The sequence below is a fragment of the Myxine glutinosa genome, chromosome 11 (assembly GCF_964187855.1).
Source record: "Myxine glutinosa chromosome 11, kmMyxGlut1.1, whole genome shotgun sequence".
NCBI lineage: Eukaryota > Metazoa > Chordata > Myxini > Myxiniformes > Myxinidae > Myxine > Myxine glutinosa.
Window position 1 is genome coordinate 114,425,516 of NC_136271.1, and position 23,702 is coordinate 114,449,217.

A 23,702-nucleotide genomic window follows, 5' to 3' on the forward strand; every position below is an offset into this window, starting at 1 on the left:
GTCTTTGGTTTTCGCCAAACATGTCTTCTGGTACTGTGGCCAAATAGCTCTACCTCTGCCTCATCTGTCCAGAGCACATTGTTCCAGAAGTGCTGGTCTTTGCCTAGGTGTTCATTGGCAAACTTTAGTCTTGCCCTGATGTTCTTTCTGGACAGCAAAGGTTTCCTCCTGGCACACCTCCCATGTAGATCAAATTTGTGCAGCCTCTTTCTAATGGTAGACTCGTGCACTTTGACATCAACAGTGGCAAGAGCTACCTGTAGGTCCCGTGATGACATTCTGGGGTTCTTAGAGACTTCTTTCAGCATCTTGCGGTCTGCTCTCGGGCTGAACCTGCTGGGGTGGCCTGGCCTGACCAAGTTGGCAGTTGTTTGGAATCTTCTCCATTTGTAGATGATCTTCCGGACAGTCGAATGATTGATTTCAAATTGTTTGGAGATCTTTTTAAATCCCTTCCCAGACTCGTAGGCATCCATAACCTTCTTTCTGAAGGCCTCAGAGAGCTCTTTTGATCTAGGCATGGTGACGCCGCACACTTCAACAACAAAGAGCAAACCAAACGAAATGTCTGAGGTTTAAATAAGACAGGTTCCTCCAAGAACCTCTATAACGATGTTCTAATCATTTGCACCTGAGCTGGTGCACCTGATTCTAATTTTAGGTATTTGAAGTAGTGATAAATGTAGGGGTGTACTTACTTTTTCCACATGTGAAATTTGCATTTATGTTTATTTAAATTATACAATGGACTACAAAATGTAAATGTTTCATGATATTTGTTATATTATATCACCTTTATCTATCAACATTGTTGAAACTAGGGCATGCCCGTACTATATATATATCTAAAATTATATCCCCCCCCCTCTATTTACATGAAATGGTTTGGTCCAAAGCGAACGGCTTGCGAGTACGGTGACAATCCCCCCCCTCTATTTACATGAAATGGTTTGGTCCAAAGCGAACGGCTTGCGAGTACGGTGACAATCCCCCCCCCTCTATTTACATGAAATGGTTTGGTCCAAAGCGAACGGCTTGCGGAGTTTGGTAAAGAAATCGCCATAGCGTGCACAAACGCGCAGGAAAGCGAAAGAATCGCAAATTAGTTTTAAAACATAGTTTAACGCCAACATAGCGGCAACATAGTTTGCCAACGTGAAATAAATGAATACGCTCTCAAATGTGCCGTCCGAGGCAGAGTCTGTTCGCCACGTTCGGCACACGTGATAACTCGCTGCTCTCTGATTGGTTGAATCGTTTTTTGGACATAGCTCGGTAACTACTTGTCCGATTGATATGAAACCTTGAAAAGGCACATCCTCGGGTCCCCAGCAATATACCTGGCAAGTTTCAAGTATATCGGACCCGTGGTTGTCGAGAAACAGCGGTCACAGACATACAGACATACAGAGATTACTGGAATTATAGATAGATGAAGATCAAATAGCTGTATGTTGAAATATGTTGAAAAAGTCAAAACTTTACATGGGGTGTACTTACTTTTTCATGTGACTGTATGCCCTGAGAGTATAATATGAATACAACCACCTGTTTTCAACCCCTTCTCTCCAGCAATAGTTTCGGAATGCATGGAAGTAAAATAAACAAAAAAACAAACTAACCCACAAATGGACACTTCTCACATTATTGCACGATTAGAACTTTTGTTTATAACACTGTCATTTTCATTGGATGTACTCATTTGAATTGATAATCATTTTTTGTAGTCAAGACACTTTACTTCTTCCAGAATGTAAAAACACAAAAAGGAGCTCCTCACTGTGCCTGGTTTGAACACACATGTTTGAACAGACTGTGAATGGGCACATGAAGGAAGTGCATACTGAATAGCTTTGTCCCATCGATAAATTCACACAAAATGTAACTTGCCAATTTTTTTTATTACCAGGCACTTCAATTGTATTGTTTTGCTGCATATTTGAAATGACCTACCTTCTAGGCTTTCAGAGACTAATGGGAATTTGTTTGGGATTTGCTCCCCAAACGATGCAGTGGGATGTGTGGTATACCCATCTAAAAACTCAATTTTCTGAACATAATTGTTTTTCTTTTTTTGGTTCAAATGCATTTTTCTTTTTGTGGAGGTGCATAACCATTATGAATTACATACATTGGAATGTCTCCTTTGCAGATACAACTTCAGGAAAGTATTGCCAGGAGAGCACAAGATTGTGGCTTCTCATCCAAAATGGAGTCTTTCTCCCGTGAGCTTTCTTTCATTTAGCTTTATTTAGAGTGGTATTGGAATTTTTTTTATATTTTTTGTTTTCAAATCTCACATCGGTTTGACATTTTCCATTTGGGAGAGCATGTGATGTCACAGTGAAGGTATAAATTTGTGTGTTCTGAGGTCACTTGAATGAGCAACGCTAAATTCTGAGGTTAAAGCAAATGATTAAAAAGTGAAAATACAGTATTTAAATATGTTATAGCAGCTTTCTAATTAGCTTGAATTTGTGTACTAGTAATGACAAAGAATAATGGAATTGAATCGCTTTAAAAGTATTTTATTTCATAATGATTTTGTGATTTTGAGCAACTCGTATGCACTAACTAGTACACTAGTACCCACTAGTACAGCTAGTACAGGAGAGACAGGAAGGGTCATGTTATTATCCTCTCTGGGGTATATAGATTGCAGTATATCTAGGCTTGGGCCTTAAGAACGTCAGGGTGTGTTCAGTTACCAGGATATTAAACGGGAACCCAAATGCTTAGACCACCTTGATGCAAATCTATCCCTTGATAGCCTATAAAATAGATACTATGTGTTTTTTTCCGATTTATAAAGAGGGTAATTTTGCAATTTTAAGTCTAAATCTTCTTCTTCACGATTAGCTGTGACGTCACATCATGAATCTGACTGCCACTTCCATATTGTTTACGGATTACATTGTGGTACAATTTAACTGAAAATGGCAATTAATTTCCGAATTTCTACAAATATGCCAGGTCGATGCATCCTTGGTGGTTGGAGTAATACAAACTAAGATTGTGTCATGCTACACCAATGGCCGAAAGATCTGATTGTTGCCCAAAATTGGACAACGTTTGTTCGAAATACCAAAGTGTGGATCGGGTCTAAAAATATTCGTTTTTTTTTGTTCAGAACATTTTACAGAGAACTGTTATGAAACAACAGGGATGGCTAGATCTTGTGGTTATTCACCACGATTGAGAGAGGACACTAGCCCCACAATTAAGCAGAAGAAACAGCCATCACACAAAACTGTAACACAATCTCTGCTGAGCTACTAGTAGATGGACAGGGACGATTTGAGTGGTGAATTGAACACCTATGTTTGTTGCCGACGACCGATCTCACCTCGCCCCCACCCCTCCACTGGGCTGGGACATGGCACGGACACAAAACAACCGTTGCTCAAAACTGCAATACCATCTCTGCAGATTTACCAAAATATGGACACGAGCGATTTGAGTAGTGAATCAACCACCTATGTTTGTCTGCTGGTGAATGAACTGTCTAAATGTGCTGCTAACATCGCCACCATCTTGTCCTATGCATCTGAAGAGCTCAAATACCCGAGCTAACAGTAACAACGACAACCCACCGTCTCCCCGCCCCTCCACCGTCCTCCCCCAATCTCTCATCAATGGTCACCCTAGCTTACACTATCCAAGACCATCCCACACTCCCCCACCCCCGTTCTACACCATCCCCTCACAATCCCCCACCAACCATCACCCCCACAATATCCACCATCCCACAGGAAACCAGGACAAACTTGATCTTTAAATAAATTTTTATTCTGAAGAAGAAGAGATGTAATGTAATGCTGTTTGTGTTCAGTGTTTTGTGAAATAATATATACTAGTGAGGTACCCGTGCTACGGGTGGGAGGCCAGAAGCAAACAGACAATGCAGAAACGGCGAATGCTAAAGCATGAAACCAATAAATTCCACATTCCTGTAGCACCTTCAGTCGCGCGTCAGACATGGACAGCAAGTTCGTAAAGGACTTCCATGAAAAACGTACCCATTCGCAAACAAACGGGTACGGCCGGTACGTTTGTTCCATACCCAGTCAATGGCGAATCTGCATATGGCATCCGCGAATTTCACGTTTAGAAAGTAGAAACCGTCACTGCATTTTGTCATTCACTTGAACTTTTTTCATTCCAAACAGCATAACTCCAATCACAAATTAAATAGCATTAATATAAAAATAAACTTTTAACAACATCCGTGACAAACAAATATTTAAATCCTGATGTGAAGTTCCGTACGGTTGGGTGAATACAATTACGAATTCAAAATCGTAATTGTATTCACTCGATTCCAATCATCAATTGATACTTTAACAAAATACTGTTTTAAATGACGGTTGTATTGGGATATTATCAAACCAACTCATTGCCATAATCTGTCCACTTCTGCATTCGCGGCAGGTTTGTAATTCATCAGGATTTTCCTCAAATTCCGCAATGAAATGTTCATGCAATACTGTTCAGCCATTTTTTATTTTCATGTCATGTTCTTTTGGTGAATTATCATAGGATTTTACTGCAGGGGTTCCAGGAAATCGTTGCGATCGGTGCAATCGTTTCTGCGGTACCCGGGACAACAATGTTATGTGGGAGTCCAAACCTGAAAATGCTTGAGACCAAAGCTGAAATTGGACAAACACACTCTCGTGTGTTTGGACAAACACAAACACACAACACATTGGACAAACACAAACACACACAAACACATTGGACAAACAGGATTACCCATCAAAAATTTCGTAACAGTCGGTTCAGCCGTTTTTGCGGTGCCTGGGAACAGACAGACGGACATTTGGTGAATTATAGTAAGATGCTCTTGCGACTTGAACAAGGTCACGTAAGATCTTGAGAGTACGCCACAGAGTAGGCCTGACAAATAAGGCAGTTATCTTACACCACCCCAAAATCACTTCATCCCCCATCAAGCATTACTTCCACAATACCCACCACCATCCCACACCCTCCCCTCGTGCCCTGCACAATCCCCCATCATCAACCTGCAAAAGCCTAGGCGGTGTAAGTGTTGATCTACAATACCTCCGAAAGCATTTCAATCACTAATTTTGACTTCAATAGTTTCTTCAAAATCCCACTGATCAGTTTCAACATACTGAAAAACTTGAGTTGCTCATGACGGTAGAATCAGTATCGCAATCTGAGCGCGACATGCACTGTTTCTCTATGTAAACCGCCATTTGGATCAAGGTGATATCATTATGTGCCATCTGGTGAAATTGGAAATCTGCACTCAAGGGCTATTTTCGATACTTTGATTGCCCAAAAAAAAACAAACTCTTCCAATTAGATAATGATTAATGATTTTCATTGGTTTTCAGAATTTTTTTTTGCGTTTGAGTTCCCTTTAAGCATTCCAGGAAGCACTCCATTTGAAACCGTTGATAAAGGAACAGCTGGCTTGGCAAATGATAGCTAGCTGCTTTGTAACTGACCACACCCTGGATTTCCTCCCTTTCAGTTTAGTGCCCACAACACTACAAAGATGCCCTCTCCCGCGCCCGCTCTGCCTACTACTCTCAAATTATCCACTCTGGCTCCGGAAACCCAAAAGCACTCTTCTCGACAATAAACAAACTCCTCCGCCCCCTGAACACCACCACCCAGTCATTCACAGTAGACAACTGCATCTCCTTCCTCTCTTTCTTCCAACGCAAAATTGACAACATCTACAACAGCTTGACCACCGCCGCACCCGCTCCCCCTCCAACCACCTGCCCCCACTTGTCCTGCCATCCCCTGTCTCGGTTCTCCCCAATCTCCCCTACTGACCTCTCTGAACTCCTCATAGGAATGAAAACTGCCACCTGCACTCTTGACCCCATCCCCTCCAGCTTTGTCAAAGCCTCCCTCCCTGCTCTCTCTCCACTTATCATTGCAACAATAAACTCCTCCCTGTCTACAGGCATCGTCCCACCTTCCCTCAAAATTGCTGCTGTTACCCCCATTCTAAAAAAACCTGGTCTAAACCCTGACACCCTAAACAACTTCAGACCCATCTCCAACCTACCCTTTCTGTCAAAAGTTTTGGAACGTGCTGTAGCCACTCAACTCAAACATCATCTCTCTGCCAATAACCTGTATGAAACATTCCAATCCGGATTCCGGTCCAACCACAGTACTGAAACTGCTCTCCTCAAAATCACCAACGACCTTCTCCTCTCCTCTGACGCTGGCAACCTCAACATTCTCGTCCTCCTCGACCTCAGCGCTGCCTTTGACACCATCGATCACACTATCCTCCTCACCCGACTTGAATCCACCTTTAACGTTACCGGCACTGCCCTCTCTTGGATTAAATCATACCTCTCTGACAGATGCCAGTTCATCTCCATCAATAACTGCAAATCCCCCACTGCTCCCCTCCCCCAAGGTGTCCCCCAAGGTTCAGTTATTGGCCCCCTCCTCTTCATCCTTTACCTGTCCCCGCTCGGTCACTTAATCCGCCGTCATGGTCTCCAATTCCACTGCTTCGCCGATGACATCCAGCTTTTCATCTCCACCAAGTCCGTCTCCACCGACACCCACTCTATCCTGACAAACTGCATCACTGAAATAAAATCCTGGCTTCAAATCAACTTCCTCAAGCTTAACTGTGATAAATCTGAAATAATCATCATTGGCCCCAAAACGCTCACAAAATCCACCCATAACTTTGCCCTCAACATCGACGGTATCCCAGTATCCACCTCCCCTCACATCCGGAATCTTGGCGTCATCTTTGACCAAACCCTTTCCTTCGACAAATACACTAAACAGATCACAAAGTCAGCCTTCTTTCACCTGAAAAATATTGCCCGTCTCCGCTCATCCCTCTCCTCCACGGCTGCAGAAACCCTCATCCACGCCTTCATCACCTCCCGTCTGGACTACTGCAATAGCCTCCTCTATGGTTCACCCTCAAAAATCACCAATAAACTCCAATACATTCAGAACTCCGCTGCCCGTCTACTCACCCATTCCCGGACCCGTGACCACATCACCCCCGTCCTTTACAAGCTTCACTGGCTCCCCATCCCCCAGAGAATCCAGTACAAAATCCTCCTCTTGACATACAAAGCCCTCCATAACCTGGCCCCATCCTACCTGGCTGACCTCCTCTCCAGACACACTCCCACCCGCAACCTCCGCTCTGCTGGTAACAACCTCTTGACCCCCTCCATCCGGACCAAATTCAGATCCTGGGGGGGACAGGGCCTTCTCCATCGCTGCTCCCACCCTCTGGAACTCACTACCTCACACCATCAGAGACTCCTCCTCACTCACCACATTCAAAACATCACTAAAGACCCACCTGTTCAACACTGCATTCAACATTCAACCCACAGCATTTAACCCCTGACTATCTCTTCTCCTTCTCCCTCCTTTTGCTTTAAATATTTCCCTATTGATTCTTGTCTTTTTGCAATTGTTGTTTTCATGTATTGTTATGCATTATGTTTGCCACTCTGTCAAAGCGCCTTTGGGCTTCTGGAAAAGCGCTATACAAAATAAATGAATTATTATTATTAATTATTATTATTATTAGTGTTAAACAGCAGCAGCTACTGTTTCAAACGGTGATCAAACGTATTTGTGGTTTAAAATATTTTTGGGGTGCCCCAGGAAACGCCACGCTGAGCTCTTTGTACACGTTAATATAGTGTTTGTTCAAGGAGGAAAAATCCCTTGGGGGTTTTTATTAGTGTTAATTTGGTTTTGTAATCACATTAATATTATGCTATTATCATTAGTATTGTTATTATTTTTGTTATTATAAGAGACCTTGGGAAAGGCCACAATAAAGCTATCTTAACACGGATATACACCTCAACTTGGATTTCTGACAAGTCGGATAATCCCCTTGGGGATGGAGGCAAATTAAGTCGCTACAACTTCTATCATGTGACCTTAGTCTTCCTGTCAAGTTTGGTTGAGATCGGATAAGTAACGACCAAATGCATCGTGGTCAGACAGACAGACACCAAATTGCATATTTTAGTGTGATATACATGCATCCATGATACTTTGCAAAAATGAAAGGTTCATTACAGCAAATTATCTTCTTACTCAAAGGATAAAAGAAGTTTAAGCAACATAGCAGTTATTTTCATAAAATTTATCTTTCTATCTTAATTTGTCATTGTGCTTTATGTTTTGATATTGAAGGCCAATTTAATGTGGATTTTGATTTGGCGCACGTGTTCTATGCAGAAGAATTTGGCGGTGGTTGTGATGGCAGAGAATGTTCATTTGGGTTCTGCGCTGGCCGTGGCTGCTTATGATGTTCAGGGCTCCGTCCGAGGTGAAGAGGAACCAGTGCAGGGTGTTCAATTTCTACTCTTTTCTCAGTCAGTTGAACCACTGGTGTGTACTTAAAGTTGTTTAATTTGTTTGTAAACAAAATGAGCTGAATTTCCTGGTTATATATTTATTTATTTTTAATGATATATTTTTGCAGGATGTTTCTGGTTGCAGTATGGAGCCTGTGGCAGGCTTTTCAGCTCCCTCTGATCTCCCACAGTTCATCTGTAGTGCAACCTCTGGTTCCAAAGGTCACTTCTTCTTCCCATCACTTCCACCTGGGAAATATGAGCTGGTCAGTTCCACTTGCTTATTCTGCTGTGTTGAGGGGAAAAGTGTTTCCCAACTTAGTAATAAGATAGCTGAAGGAAAACATGAGGCTGGAAGGATAGTCTAGACTCTAGAGATATGCGCACTTCCCCAAGAGCTGTTCAGTCTTGGTTTGAATCTTTTCTTTTTCTTTTTTGTATATATAGTAGAGGCTCATGGAAGAGATACCACATTGAACGAATCAGGACGTCGAAACTGGACGCAAAACATGCATACATGGGGTGGACAAGATGGATACAGAGGATGCATGGTGTGGACAAGATGGATAAAGAAGAAAACCCCAAGGAGGGAAAATTGGAAGGAAAAGGGATTTAGGTATAGTTAACGAGGGTAGAAAATATAATTGTTTTGGATTGTGGGTGAACAGCTGTCTTGAAGACCTGGAGGGAAGAATGAGATTGAAGATGATGTGGAAGTTCAAAAGAAAGAACAATTTAGTAGAGGTGAGCAGTGATCCTCATGCCCATCTCGTCTTCAGTTGTCATACCCTTCCTCCCGTCCATGGTACACGGAATCTTGTGGTGAGGCTGTTGCCCTGAAACAACTTGCTTTCGTCTCCTGGAAAGCAAATCCAACGGAAGGAAATCTCATTTCCTTTCACAAAGCCCGAAACAAGTGTGTGTCCACCCTCAGGAGAGCCAGGAAACAATACCTCACCGTTCTCAAGACCGAACTCTCTTATCTGTCTCCCTCTTCCAAATCCTAGTGGCGTCTGGTCAAATCTGTTTCTGGTGTTTGTTCTCCCTCCATCCCCTCCCTCACCTCAAACGGCTTAACGGCTGACTCCGCACGTGAAAAAGCTGAATGCCTCGACTCTGTGTTTGCCTCTAAATCTTGTGTCCCAAACCCATCCCTCTCTGTACCCACCGTACCCAGTCGTACCCAGCTGCTCCTGGACTCTGTGTCCTTTCCTCCTGACAAGGTGGAAAAGTTTCTGTCAACCCTCGACTCTGATTCTGCAACTGGTCCTGACGGCATCAGCCCACGGGTCCTAAAATCATGTGCTTCCGCTCTTTCACTCCCTCTTTCTGTTCTCTTCACCCTCTCTTTTGCTCAAGGTCATCTGCCATCTGCTTGGAAATCAGCCAACATCACCGCTTTGCACAAAAAAGGTGCAAAAACAGATCCCAGCAACTACAGACCAATCAGCCTTCTCCCAATTATCAGCAAAGTCATGGAATCCATCATTGCTTCAGATATGAAATCTTTCCTCTTCTCCAATGGCTTGATCTCTGGTCATCAATTTGGTTTCAGAGCTGGTCACTCTACTCTGGACATGCTGCTTCTGCTTTCTCAACAATGGATGGAGGTCCTCAACGCCAAACAGGAAATTAGAGCCGTCTCCCTTGACATTTCACGTGCCTTCGATACGGTCTGGCACCCTGCTCTGCTCACCAAACTCTCCTCCTTTGGTATCCATGGAAATCTCCACGCATGGCTGGCGGACTTCCTCTCTGGTCGTAGTCAACGTGTGGCCCTGAATGGGTTTCTCTCATCTCCTCTACCTGTTCAGGCTGGAGTTCCCCAAGGTAGTGTTCTGGGCCCTGTGCTTTTTCTGGTCTTCATCAATGATCTCTCTGACTCTCTTGAAAATCCTCTCTATCTCTTTGCTGACGACTCTACTCTCTGTCGCTCCATTCCTCATCCCTCAGATCGGCAGTCTGCAGCCTCCTCACTCTCTGCAGACCTGGACAAAATCACAGACTGGGCAAACAAATGGAACATGTCTTTCAATCCTGATAAATCTCACACTCTTACGATGTCTCTCCGAAAAGACCGACTGGAAAACCCTCCCATCCACTTTCTGAATAATCCTCTCCAAGAAGTTCTGTCACTCAAGCTTTTGGGTCTCACTATTTGCCATGATCTTTCCTGGGAAAACCACATTTCAAATCTGGCCTCCAAAGCCAGTCGCCGACTGGGCATCCTCCGTCGTGCGAAGTCCTTCCTTGGCACACCTGAGCTCCTCACCACATACAAGGCTTTCATCCACAGCTCTATGGAATACTGCTCTCCCCTCTGGTCTGGTGCTCCTGCCTCACACCTAGCCCGTCTTCACGCTGTTGAAACCAAAGCGTTCAGAATCATTGGAATCTCCCGCGATGAAGCTAACTCCAAGGGCCATTCACTCACTCACCGCAGGCAGGTTGGTGGTCTTTCCGTCTTCTACCGACTCCTCTCTGGCCTTGCCCCCCCAGCCCTCTCTGGGCTCTGTCCCCCAAATATTCCTACAGGTCGCACAAGATCTGCCTGCAACCCTCTTATGGTTAAACTGCCAAAATCAAGACTTTCTGCTCACCTTCACTCCTTCATTCCTCTTTTCTCCCGCCTCTGGAACAAACTCCCTCACTCTCTTCTATCCCACTCCACCCTCCAGGTCTTTAAAACAGCTGTTCACCACCATCTCTTATCCTCCCCCATCCAAAACCTTGATCTTTTCTACCCCTGCTAATTTCGGTCCCCTTGTGTCTTATACTTCTCCCACCCCCCCCCCTCCCCCCTTCCCACGCCTCCTGCCCCCAAGCCCTCTCCCTCCCACACTTCTCCCTGCTCTCAAATGTTGTCGTTGTGTGCTTCCCCTTCTCTCCCCATCTTGTCTTCCGCTCCCTCTTTTTGTATATTTTGTTTGTCTGGTTGATTTGTTTGTGAAATAAATGTTAGCTCTTTCACGAGCCTCGATTCAGTATACAAAAAAAAAAAAAAAAAAAAAAATCCTGGATTTAGGTAATTTCACCAGAAGGGGGTATATGGTGGATGTGGACTGTGTGAGCCCTCCAGAAACTTTTGGGTGGGTGGAACAAAGCATGGAAAGAGCAGAGGGTGCAAGACCAGAAAGGAGGTAGAAGACAGAGAGTCCACCACCGACCTGTCTGCGATGGCGAGGTGATAATACCATAGACTCAGATTCATCACAAGAGATTCCAATAATCTTGAAAGCCTTGGTTTCCATGGTGTCAAGCTAACCAAGATGTGAGGCGGGTTGACTAGCTCAGAGGGGAGAGCAGTACTTCATCAAGTTGTGGATGAAGGCCTTGTAGGTGAATATAAGTTCAGGTGTGCCAAGGAAGTATGAAGGTGTCGTCGGCAGCTGGCTTTGGAGGCCAACTTTGAAATGTGATTTGCCCAAGAAAGATCATGGCATAGTGAGACCCAGGAGTTTGAATGAATAAGTTAGCTTCCTCAAGGGGATTGTTAAGAAAGTAGATAGGAGGGTTTGCCAGACTGTCTTTTCGGAGAGAGATAGCGAGAGTGTGAGATTGGTCAGGATCGGTGTGAAATATAAATTATTTTAATTTTAATTTTTTTGTTTGTTCCGATTTTTTTGAAATGAGGAAAGGAAATAGAAATGGGAAATAGGATATGATCGTGTTGAGGAAATAGAAACAAGATACCTGGGATTACACCGAGGACAAGGCCAAGAAGGGCATTTTTTTTTTTACCCGAGGAGACCGTTGACAGGCCTTGACAATACTAAATGAATAGCACAAAACAACGATTGAATTGACATGAAATATTGCGCGGGATGAAACGGCAACATATTATTGAATGGCATAACCAAAATATGACAAATCTGGTTCGGGAAACTCTGCTTTGGTGAGGTGAAACAGAGCAGCTCAAATTTCACCATGCACGCGTGAAGAACCCGAACCGGAAGACATCTTTAAAATGTTAAATGTGAACTTTCATGTGCGTGTATATGATCCACCACGCGGTGACCCGGGTTACGCCGTGACGCCGCCATATTGATTAACCCGGGTTACCTCGTGAGATACGGCAATTCTCAAATCAGGGCCATTTAACAGTAACCCGTTCTCTCGTGAAGGCTAAAATGACCCGGAACATCCACACTGGGCATGCAGTTCTTCAATAATGTTTGTTTAGATGTGATACCAAATTCAACAATCAAAATAAACCGGGAAAATAATGCCAATACTGGCGATCCAATAGGTTGCGTACACGACTGTACCAACGTAGACCGGCCCCAGTATAATTATAGACACTGCGCGATGTCGTACTGAACTGAGTGATCAATCAATAATCATGGCACGCGCACGTCGTGTCACTGGCTGGGCGGTAACACGTACTGTCCATACTGCAGTGACGTAACAACTGTTAACACTTTATACCTGGACTAGAATCTTGCTCGGCGGTGCCAATTAGTGGCCCTGGAAAAAGATCATAGCACACATTTTAAACTTTGTATATTATTGTAATAAGAGGTGAGCAGGATAGACCTAGTTCTGCTGTGTATTGCATGGAAACGTGCTTGTTCTTGCCAAAAAGTATGGGTGAAGGTGGGTGGAAAAAAAAGAAAAAAAAAGGAAAAAAAGAAAAAAAGACTTCTAAAAAAGGATTTTCCTATCACGCGAACCCGGGTTACACTCCCCCTAAAATAAATTAATTAATTATTTAAAATGGTCAAAAATCACGGGGCAACCCGGGTCACCGTGTGGTGGATCATATATATATATATATATATACTAGCAAAGGTACTCGTTAATGATGGGGGTTCGTAGATGTCTCACCTGAAATGAGCAATTTCCTTTGGAGTGTTAGAATATCCACATCAAATTAACTCGGGAGTGCAACCGGACAATTACGGGACAAATGACCTCCTCATCACCATCATGGTATAAAACCCATTTTCAGGTATATCGTGGTTAAAAATCTGTCAGTAGAAAGTTTCATTGTGATTAACCTTGGGAGCTCAAAGCAGTATGATCCCAAACAAAGAGCAAAACAACAACTCGCCTTGCTTGATGTGAGGATGAGGTAATCGCTGGAGGTTCACCTGATGTCAAGTGGCAGTTTGGAGTTGGCGTCACGTGGGTCATTTTTTTCTTCAAACTATTTTTCACACTTGAGAGTGATGTTAGATGAGCAGTAAAATTATCTTTAAAACGATGTATAGGTTGTGTTTGTACTATTTTCGGTTTTTGAATAATTAGCGCATTTGAGAGGTCACGTGACTCCTTCTTTGCCAAACCTACCGATCATGGTAACGTCTTAATTAAGAGTTCTTTCTCACATCTGATAACATATTTGATGATCGGAGCTCACCATCAAACTAATTATATGGATGTCTGTGTTGAAATAGATACAATTTAGGCTTTTTATAAAGATTTGTGTATGTGGATCGACCTTCGGAGATCATGGCGACAGGTGGCGGCTCGGATGGTTTTAAGCTATGAATTGTGAGAATATAACTGTTTTAAAAGCCCTATTTAGGTGCAGGGTGGTAAAATATGTTATCCTATAAAGTGTTGTGCCGATTAACCTTGGGAGCTCAGAGGAGTAGGTTCACAAATGAACAAACAAACAAATAAACGGTCATTTTGCTTTTATATATATATAGATGTGTGTATACAAATGTGTGTGTGTATATATATATATATATATCTATATATATATATATATATATATATATATATATATATATATATATATATATATATATATATATATATATATATATTAGTGCACGCAAATTGTATCAGGTTACCTTAGTGCTCTGGCAATAATTTTATTCATAGGAAGGGGCCTCAAGATGTGTTAACCTCAGACCTGTCAATAAACTATGTATCATAGATAGATTAATGGAATTTATTCATTTTATTGGTTCATTACTTGTAATCTGGAATCTATCAGCATAGTGTTCTCGAACCAATCCTTCGAGAATTTTTTCTCTTTGACAAGGGTCGGAGAGGAATTTCAACGGAGGAGGTAGGAGAGATGTCAACTAGCATAACAAATATGGCGCACATATAATGTACATAACCTCCACAATGGTCCACATGAAGTCATCCACTGACACTATAAAATGAGGTCATGTGCCAGGTGTGCTTAAGTTGGGCTTCATTGTGATTTGGGCAGGTGTTCCTGTGTCTCTGATTATGCAGGTTCCTTTTTACATGGGTGAGCGAATCACATTTGATGTAGCTCCATCAAGGATCACATTTTCTGTGCAACATGACAGTGTCATCCTGAAGGTATCACAGAAAAAATGTCACCATTTTCAAATGCTGCATGTGCCCACCTGTTCCTTTTAAATATCACAGTACATGTTAAGATGTCACTATTGTCCAATTTGATTGGCTACAAGTACAGTCGGATCTCAACATTCGTGGTCCCAACATTTGTGGACCCCGCGTATTCGTGGTTTATAACATGTGACCTGCTTCTAAATTTGTGGTTCGCGTATTCGCGGTTTAACATTTTGTTTATTTCTTTATTTTTTAACACATCAGGACTGGTCTCCTATATCCACTGCTGCTGATATTAATTCAGCCTGGGAATTCTTCCACAAAAATCCGCTCTCTCTTATGCACAGATTCATCCCATCTCTTCAATTATCTTACCCATCCTCCGCTCTTGGTACTCTGAATCCTGTGGTGAGGCAGTTGCTTTAAAACAACTTGCATGCTCTTCCTTGAAGGCAAATTCTAACTGAAGACAACCTCAGATCATTCCACAAGGCCCACGACAAGTTTGTGTCTACTCTCTCGAGAGCCAGAAAACAACATCTGTCCAATCTCAAGGATGAGTTTCAAACTTGTTTCCCTCGTATAACACCTGGTGGTGCCTTGTCAAGACTTGCACCCTCTGCCCTCTCTGTACTTTCTCCTTGTCAGGTATCTGCAGGACGCATGCGGTCCACCAGCAACCCCCACCTAGTGAAACTGCCTAAATCCAGAACCACTGCTCACCTCCACTCATTCATTCCTCTTTTTTCCACCTGTGGAATCACTTCCATACTTTTCAATCTCATTCTTCCCTCCAGGTCTTCAAGACAGCTGTTCACCACCATCTCAAGTCATCCCCCATCCAAAATCATGACCTTTTCTACACCCGTTAAACGACCCCCACTCCTTCCAAAAATTTTACTTATGTATACATCCTGTCCACCCTTTGCGTTCTCCTTTACACCTCATCGTTGCCTGCATCCCCTGTTTGCCCGTCTCCGTCTATTTCTCCGTCCACCCCAGTGGGTGGTTCCCCTTTCTTCTACTGTTCCCTTTGTTATGTTGTGGCCTGATATGTTTTTTGTCATAGCTCTTCAAAGAGCCTAGATCATGTCGTAAATTTTTTTTAATAACCCCTCCCCCCCCCCCACCCCCTTCCCTATTCAAACAATGACCCCTATCCCCCAATCAAAAAAATGCCCCTACATTCGCGGCATTTTCCAGGAGTATTCGTGAATGTCATGGTCCGACTGTATATCATTACTCTCCCGATATTTTCTGCAATATTGCAATTTCCTTCTTTGAGAAATACGTTTAGTGTCATTAGACTCATGGGTTCCATCAAATTCCCTCTTTTTTCACATGCATACAGCCAGACTTCCTTGTGATGGGATTTTCAGTAACCGGACGGGTACTCGAAGCAACTGATGGAAATGGGATCGCCGGAGCTATGGTCACCATCAACGATCAGATTAAAGGTAGCCCTCAAACTCCGCAATCTGTTTGACATCACTACTTGCAAACTGAAGCTATGAACTTTGTGATGATGCAATAAATTATTACCCTGCGCTCGCGAAGCGAAAGGCAGGGTTAAGCATTCGGGTCCGTCTGTACGTCGTACGTACGTACGTGTGTGTCTGCATTTCAAAAATTCATTTTCTCGGCAACCGTTGGTCCGATTGACATGAAATTTTCACCATAGGAGGGACTCCTCCTGTAGAATATTTTAGTGAATATTATGTCACAGGTCACGTGGTACTGGCGCCATCTTGGAAAAAACAAAAAACTTTGTGCCTCTATATCTCAAAAACCGCTGCACAGAAATAATTGAGACAGGTCTCATTGCAAAGAACTCTCCATGCGGAATAACATATGTGAATGATGGCGTCATAGGTGCCGCCGTTATGACGTCATAATTCGACAAGTAAAAAACTTTATCCGATCAGGATGAAATTTCTTGAGCATCTTCTCGGTATAAAATGATGCAGAAATAAACTTATAATGACGTCGTAGGTCACGTGGTTTGGACGCCATATTGTTTTGAGTGAAAAACCACTAAAATCCAATTTTCTCCTAAACGACTCAACAGATCGAGGCCAAATTTTGCAGGCAGAATCGCCTACCCATGACAAACAAAAAAGGCAGCTAGAATGACGTCATGCGTCACATGGTTTCGGAGTTATGATGTTTTTAAGCATAAACTTTTAAAACCAAGCTCCTCCCTCATTTGTGATACTATTGAGGGGAAACTTCACAGATGTGTTCAGCATATCAGTCTACTAAAATGACCTTTTGGAATTTGCAATAGGTCATGTGGTTTGGCAGATATAAAGAATTAAACGAAAATATTTTTTTATAACTCTTGAATGGCTTCATTGAACCACGTGAAACTTTATATTATAGTAGAGGTCATGAAGTGTAACGTGTGCAAAATTTCAAGATGATTGGATGTACGGTCTGGAAGCTAGAAGTTGTTATTGCGTGAAGAAGAAGTCTTCTAGAGTGGGCATGGAATTAATAATTATCACACTGCACATCACGAGCAGGCAAAGTACGGAGCGACCTCATGGGATCATTTTGACCTCAAATAAAATTCTGATTTCAGATTTGTCAATTGCTGAGGTATATTAACACGTGACCAAAACAGATTTGGCGAAATTCCGACGATTTTTGACGAAAATATAACATTTGTGTCTGCATTTCAGTAAAGTAAAGTGTGTGCCATGTCAGCATTTAAAAAATTGAAACGTGGCTCATTGTAAAGAACTCCATATGGGGAATAGGTGTTGTTAATGATGATGTCATTGGTGCCATAATTATGACGTCATAATTCGACAGGGACAACGCTTAGTCTGATCAGTTTGAAATTTATTGAGCATGATATATGCAACGATTATTTAGAGAACTAGGGCATGCCCGTACTATATATATATCTAAAATTATATCCCCCCCCTCTATTTACATGAAATGGTTTGGTCCATGAAATGTTTTGGTTCATTCGCAACGCCAAAGCGAACGGTGAACGCTTTACATGAAATGGTTTGGTTCATGAAATGTTTTGGTCCATTCGCAACGCCAAAGCGAACGGCGAACGGCTTGCGAGTACAGTGACAATCCCCCCCCCCCCCCTCTATTTACATGAAATGGTTTTTATTAGTTTTAAAACATAGTTTAACGCCAACATAGCGCCAACATAGTTTGCAAACGTGAAATAAATGAATACGCTCTCAAATGTGCCATCCGAGGCAGAGTGTGTTCGCCACGTTCGGCACACGCGATAGCTCGCTGCTCTCTGATTGGTTGAATCGTTTTTTGGACATAGCTCGGTAAGTAATTGTCCGATTAATATGAAACCTTGAAAAGGCACATCCTCGGGTCCCCAGCAATATACCTGGCAAGTTTCAAGTATATCGGACCCGTGGTTGTCGAGAAACAGCGGTCACAGACAAACAAACAAACGTACAAACAAACAAACGTACAAACAAACAAACGTACAAACAAACAAACACACAGAGATTACTGGAATTATAGATAGATATAAATTTATGATGTCATCGCTCACGTGGTCTGGCAGCCATATTGGATCAAAAAAAAAGAAACGTTCAAAAATAGAAGTGTTGGCTCACACCAAGTTGACTGAGCAGGGTAAGTATTCTATGAATACCATCTAGTTGGCAATGTGAAACCTCCCATTACTTCCATGTGAAGCCATTTTTAATACCTCTAAATAATTTGCATGCTGTCTCTTCCTGTATTGATTGTGTTCGTGATTTAAGACGTCTAGATAAATTATAGGTCCTTTTTGTTGTATACAAAATCTTGGCTCATGGAAGAGTGTATGTTGTTATAAGCTGAGAATGGCTGAGTGAGGAATTTGTCACTGCAGAAGGTTCCAAAGCAGCAACTAGCTTTGGAGGCCAGTTTGAAGCCTTCACTTCGAGTTTGATCAAACGACAGCATGTTGCACTTCACAAACATATTGTTGCGGATCTCCCGAAGCCCGTTCCACGTTACAAAGGGGGGATTAATTAAACCCCTTTTTTTCCCCCTGGGTCTTCGTGTCCATGAGGCCGAATCGCCACTTCCGGAGCAAGTGTGAAAAAGGGTATCGGGTCGACGCCGCACGTACCTTTAACCCACGCTGCCACGAAAGCGGAGACCGAACCTCGCACAAGCCACGCTTAATCGAGTATGCCCGAGCGGTATGCGTATCATGTGACTCGTGCCGTTACTTTAATTGAACCCGATTCGAGCGGTTCTAGTCGTACCATGCGAGGCCAATGGATGGAAGGGAAGGGGACGGTCAAATAAGAGGAATAACACAATTTATTTACAATGTACAATAATCAGGATGAAGGAAAGGGGACACAGAGCAGAAGCTTAACCAATTTAAGTTAATCCCAGACACAGGGCCCACTCACGCACACGGGGAGAAGAAGAGAAGAAGTCCGCTCGCCAAACGCGCTTTGCCGTCGGTTGCACCGGGACAGCTCGCCTGGCGTGGCCCTCTGGCGGTCACGGCACATATGCAGGAGAAGGCAGGCAGGAGGAAATCGCGCGTCTGTAGCCCGGAACGGTCGTCTTCTCGAGCGCGCGATTAATACAGCGCAGGGCACTGGGCACGGGGCAAGTTCGTGTACCGCACGGCTATTTCAGTGATCAAGTCCAACACTCCGATTCTGAACGGAACTCTAACTCAACTCAACTGCCTGTGCACACGACTGACTCAATCAATGCCTTCCCCAAACTCAATTCCAACGCGAATTCAACTCTCAACTCTGGTGGGGGGCTCGGAGCAGGGTTTTTTTTGGCTCCGCCCCGGCCCTACCCGAATATTCCAGACTCCGCCTCCCGTTGCTGAGGTAAGCCACTCCCCTCAAGCCCTGATTGGCGGCTAGCGCTTCCCGGCCACTCCCTCCTGCAGCGCCTCCCTTCGGCCTCGCCAGACTTGTTCAGGCCTGCCACGTGGCATGCTAGCGCGAAAAGACCGCCCTACTCACGGGCCTGCTCAACGCAAAACTAACACAGGAAAGGACTACGCTTACATTCACTAAGAAATAACTGAACTATCACGAGGCTTCATGTTGTGGTGCGTCTACCTCCGAGGGGGATTATCCTTTATTCCAAAACCGTAACAATATTGTTACGTTTGTGGGGGTAGGTAATGAAATACCTTAGTGGTCAGGATTGTGTAAATTAGCATGGACCGTGTGACGCGAAGAATAAGCCCACCTTGATGTAACTAAGTAGGGAATCTGTATAGAATAAGATCGTATATGTGTCTCCATATGAGGGGTGGAGCTATGCTAATTAGGTAGGGGTTAAGGATAATCCCCGGTGTGCAATTCCCCTGTGATTTGTCCCTGATGTTTTATTAGTCCCCTACCGGTGTACACCAGAGGGGACTATAGGTTTGCACTCTGTCCCTCCATCTGTCAGTCTGTCAGTCCGTCACGCAAAGAACAGCTTTCTGGACTTTTTTTTCTAAACTCTTAATGCTAATGATATCATGATTTCATGGTTTACATGGTTTCCTTATGATAAGTTACAGATCAAGTTCGAACTTCACGACGTTTCGATCATTTTTGACAAAGTTATGGCACTTTGAACTTTGGTAATTTCCCCAACAGTTTTCCGGACGACAGACTGCCGGTAGGGGACATGTATTGCAGCGCAATACTCAGAATGCTTGTTTAATCAAAAAGGGCAGCCATTACAACAACGGCCATCGCACCATCACGCTGACAGTATAACCGGACATTATGATTGGCAAAGGAACCCCACCGAGACGAACATTCCCAAAGGACGACTGGACTCCGCCCCTGATTAATTGTAACGGAGAAACCACGCCCCGAGGTTTGTGACTGGTTAAGGAGCATGGACTGATATAATGGGATGTCAGGATTGGTCGGGGAGTGACGTCAGCGTTGAAAATAGGAGGGTGCACCCTTCCCCCCCCCCCCCTCTCTTTGTCTTGGTCGTGGCGTGCGTGGCGAATGGTCGCATTTTTGACTCTCCTTGGTTCTAGAAATCGGATCGGACGGTCGCTCTCATCTTTTGTCCTTGGCTTGGCTGTTCCTGGCTCGTGTGTGATCGTGGAGAGGAGGAGGAAGGAGCGGACTAGCTCTCTCTTGTGCCGGCTTTGGGATCGAGTGGGGGTGGGGGGGGGGGGGGCGTTTGGCTGCCTGCTACACGTCTCGGTGTGCGGGCGCGCTTGACCTGCGCCATTGTGAACGTGTCGCCACTCGGTCCTTTCGCTGGCGGACCGGACCCGCTCAACGAACACCACGCCCCTCGTTGAGGCAGAGTTAAGTGCAGGCTGGCAGAAACATCATTTATTTTTACTTTCGTTTTCCCCTTGTTGGTCTTCGAGTCTGAGGGGAGACGTCTCAAATTAGGAAATAGTTTTTGACCTCACATTCATTTTAATTTCTTCACGATTATTTTCATTAAATTATTATTTGCTGATTTTCAATTCATTGTCCTGTTCGTTTTTGTGTTTGTGGGTCGAGGGATAACCCCGTGTCAGCCATCCGATCAGATAAGGCTTTGGGCCTTTCCCGTGCACACCTAAGATAATCCCGCCAAGTTTCGAAATACGTCTCCGAGTTAAAGCTCATTTCGGCTTTCTGTCATCGGGGATCTTGATCCCCGGTGACGCAACAATATTTTATGTCTCTTTGTACCTCGATGAGGATGTAAAGTGAAATGAAACATACAGAACAAGGATCTTTTATTGACATGTAGTTATTATTATTGTTGCTGCTGTGATTGTTACCTCTGTCACCGAAGGTGGACGTAGGTTATGTTTTCACCTCTGTCTGTCTGTTTGTCTGTGAGCAGGATATCTCAAAAAATTGTTGACGGATTTTGACGAAATTTGGTGGAGAGGTTGGGTGTGTAATATGGACGAATTGGGTAGATTTTGTGACGATCCGGATCTCGATACAAGACTTTTTAATATTCTTGTACTTCACCATTTAGAGACCAGACCAAAAAGATATATGACATGATATCTCAAAAGGTTGTGGACGAACTATGACAAAACTAGGTGAATTGTGAAAACTAGGTGAAAACTAGGTGAAAACAAAACTTCAGAATCATTGGAATCTCCCGTGATGAAGCTAACTCCAAGGGCCTCTCACTCACTCACTCACCGCAGGCAGGTTGGTGGTCTTTCCGTCTTCTACCGACTCCTCTCTGGCCTTGCCCCCCCCCAGCTCTCTCTGGGCTCTGTCCCGCAAATATTCCTACAGGTCGCACAAGATCTGCCTGCAACCCTCTTATGGTTAAACTGCCAAAATCAAGACTCTCTGCTCACCTTCACTCCTTCATTCCCCTTTTCTCCCTCCTCTGGAACAAACTCCCTCACTCTCTTCAATCCCACTCCACGCTCCAGGTCTTTAAAACAGCTGTTCACCACCATCTCTTATCTTCCCCCATCCAAAACCTTGATCTTTTCTACCCCCGCTAATTTCACCCCAATTCCACTTTTTTGAAATACCAACTTCTGTCCTGGAAGTCCTTGGTGTCCTTGTGTTTTATACTTCTCCCTCCCCCCCACCCCCTTCCCTCGCCTCCTCCCCCCAAGCCCTCTCCCTTCCACACATCTCCCTGCTCTCAAATGTTGTGGTTGTGTGCTTCCCCTTCTCTCTCCATCTTGTCTTCCGCTCCCTCTTTTTATATATTTTGTTTGTCTGGTTGATTTGTTTGTGAAGTAAATGTTAGCTCTTTCACGAGCCTCGATTCGGTATACAAAAAAAAAAAAAAAAAAAAAAAAAAAAAACATTCGTTGGGTAGGTAATGACAACAAGCTGATTAGATTTTGGTTCAGGTCCCGATCCAGTTCCGGCCTATCATTGGGATACAAAAGGTAAACTGTTGAGCCTGGCAGATGTGTGCACTCTACCAAGTGCTGTTCTAGTTTGTGTATTCCTTCTGTGTACTATTATATATTTTGTTCTATTGCTTCAAGAAGTATTACTATATAGAATTTTGTGTGCTTCTTCTGTGTCCATCACACTTTATTCTAAAGCATACCTGCTGTCATAGCATTGGAACTGCTGCATTAAAGCTCTAAATATTGCATCTTCTTCTTTATTTCCAGAAAGACGGGCTTTGAAACGGGAATTTTTTTGATTAAACCAAAACAAATTTTCATTCCAAGTAAATCAATTATTAGCTACTGTATTATTCTACGACAGCAGGATTTTATTATTCTTTTGTTATTCCAAATTATTTTATTATTCTATGACAGCAGGAACCTAAAATGTGATACACACACACACACACACACACACACACACACACACACACACACACACACACACACACACACACACACACACACACACACACACACACACACACACACACACACACTTCTCCTTTTACTAATTAGATGATCTGCCCAAGAAAGATTTTAGTTGTTGCTGAGGCCCAGGAGCTGCAGATAATTTTACTCTTTATTTTTATGCCCCTGCTGATGAAGTTGATGGAGGCATGATGTTTTTAGGTTGTCCGTCCGTCTGTCCGTTTGTGATAGGTTTTTGTTACTGCGATAACGTGAGAATGGCTGAAGGGGTCTTAGTCAAACTTAGTGCAGGTATGTATAATGAATTAAAGATGAACTGATTAGATTTTGGGGTCATAAGGTCAAAGGACAGAGGTCATGTTAGGTAAAAATCTGTTACCGTGATAACTTGTGAACCAGTGATGGGATTCTGACCAAATTTGGTACACTTATGTAGAATGATGTAAAGATGAACTGATTAGATTTTGGCGATAAGAGGTCAAAGGTCAAAGTCTGTAATAGGTCTATAACTTAAGAACGGCTGAAGTGCTCCAACTCAAACTTGGTACAGGTATGTGTAATGATGTAAACACAAACTGATTACATTTTGGGGTCAAGAGGTCAAAGGTAAGAGGCCATGTCAGGTAAAAATGTGATAACTTGAGAACAGCTGAATGGATTTAAATCAAATTTGGTGTAAGTATTATAATGATGTAATAATGTGGGTGGAGCCATATCGGTCGACGTCGTGACATTGAAGAGTGTTGTTCTAGTTGTTTATTAACATA

The 23,702-nt window shown here is 43.4% G+C and overlaps 1 protein-coding gene across 1 annotated transcript in view; it reads left to right on the forward strand.

Annotated features, from left to right (window-relative positions):
* LOC137436971 (BOS complex subunit NOMO1) overlaps positions 1-23,702 on the forward strand; it is a 57,890-nt gene that overhangs the window by 13,382 nt on the left and 20,806 nt on the right. Inside the window, exons 6-10 of the mRNA XM_068131227.2 lie at positions 2,153-2,225; positions 8,239-8,391; positions 8,486-8,623; positions 14,559-14,648; positions 15,994-16,099. Coding sequence (XP_067987328.2) covers positions 2,153-2,225; positions 8,239-8,391; positions 8,486-8,623; positions 14,559-14,648; positions 15,994-16,099 — 560 coding nt within the window. The remainder of the gene's footprint in view (positions 1-2,152; positions 2,226-8,238; positions 8,392-8,485; positions 8,624-14,558; positions 14,649-15,993; positions 16,100-23,702) is intronic.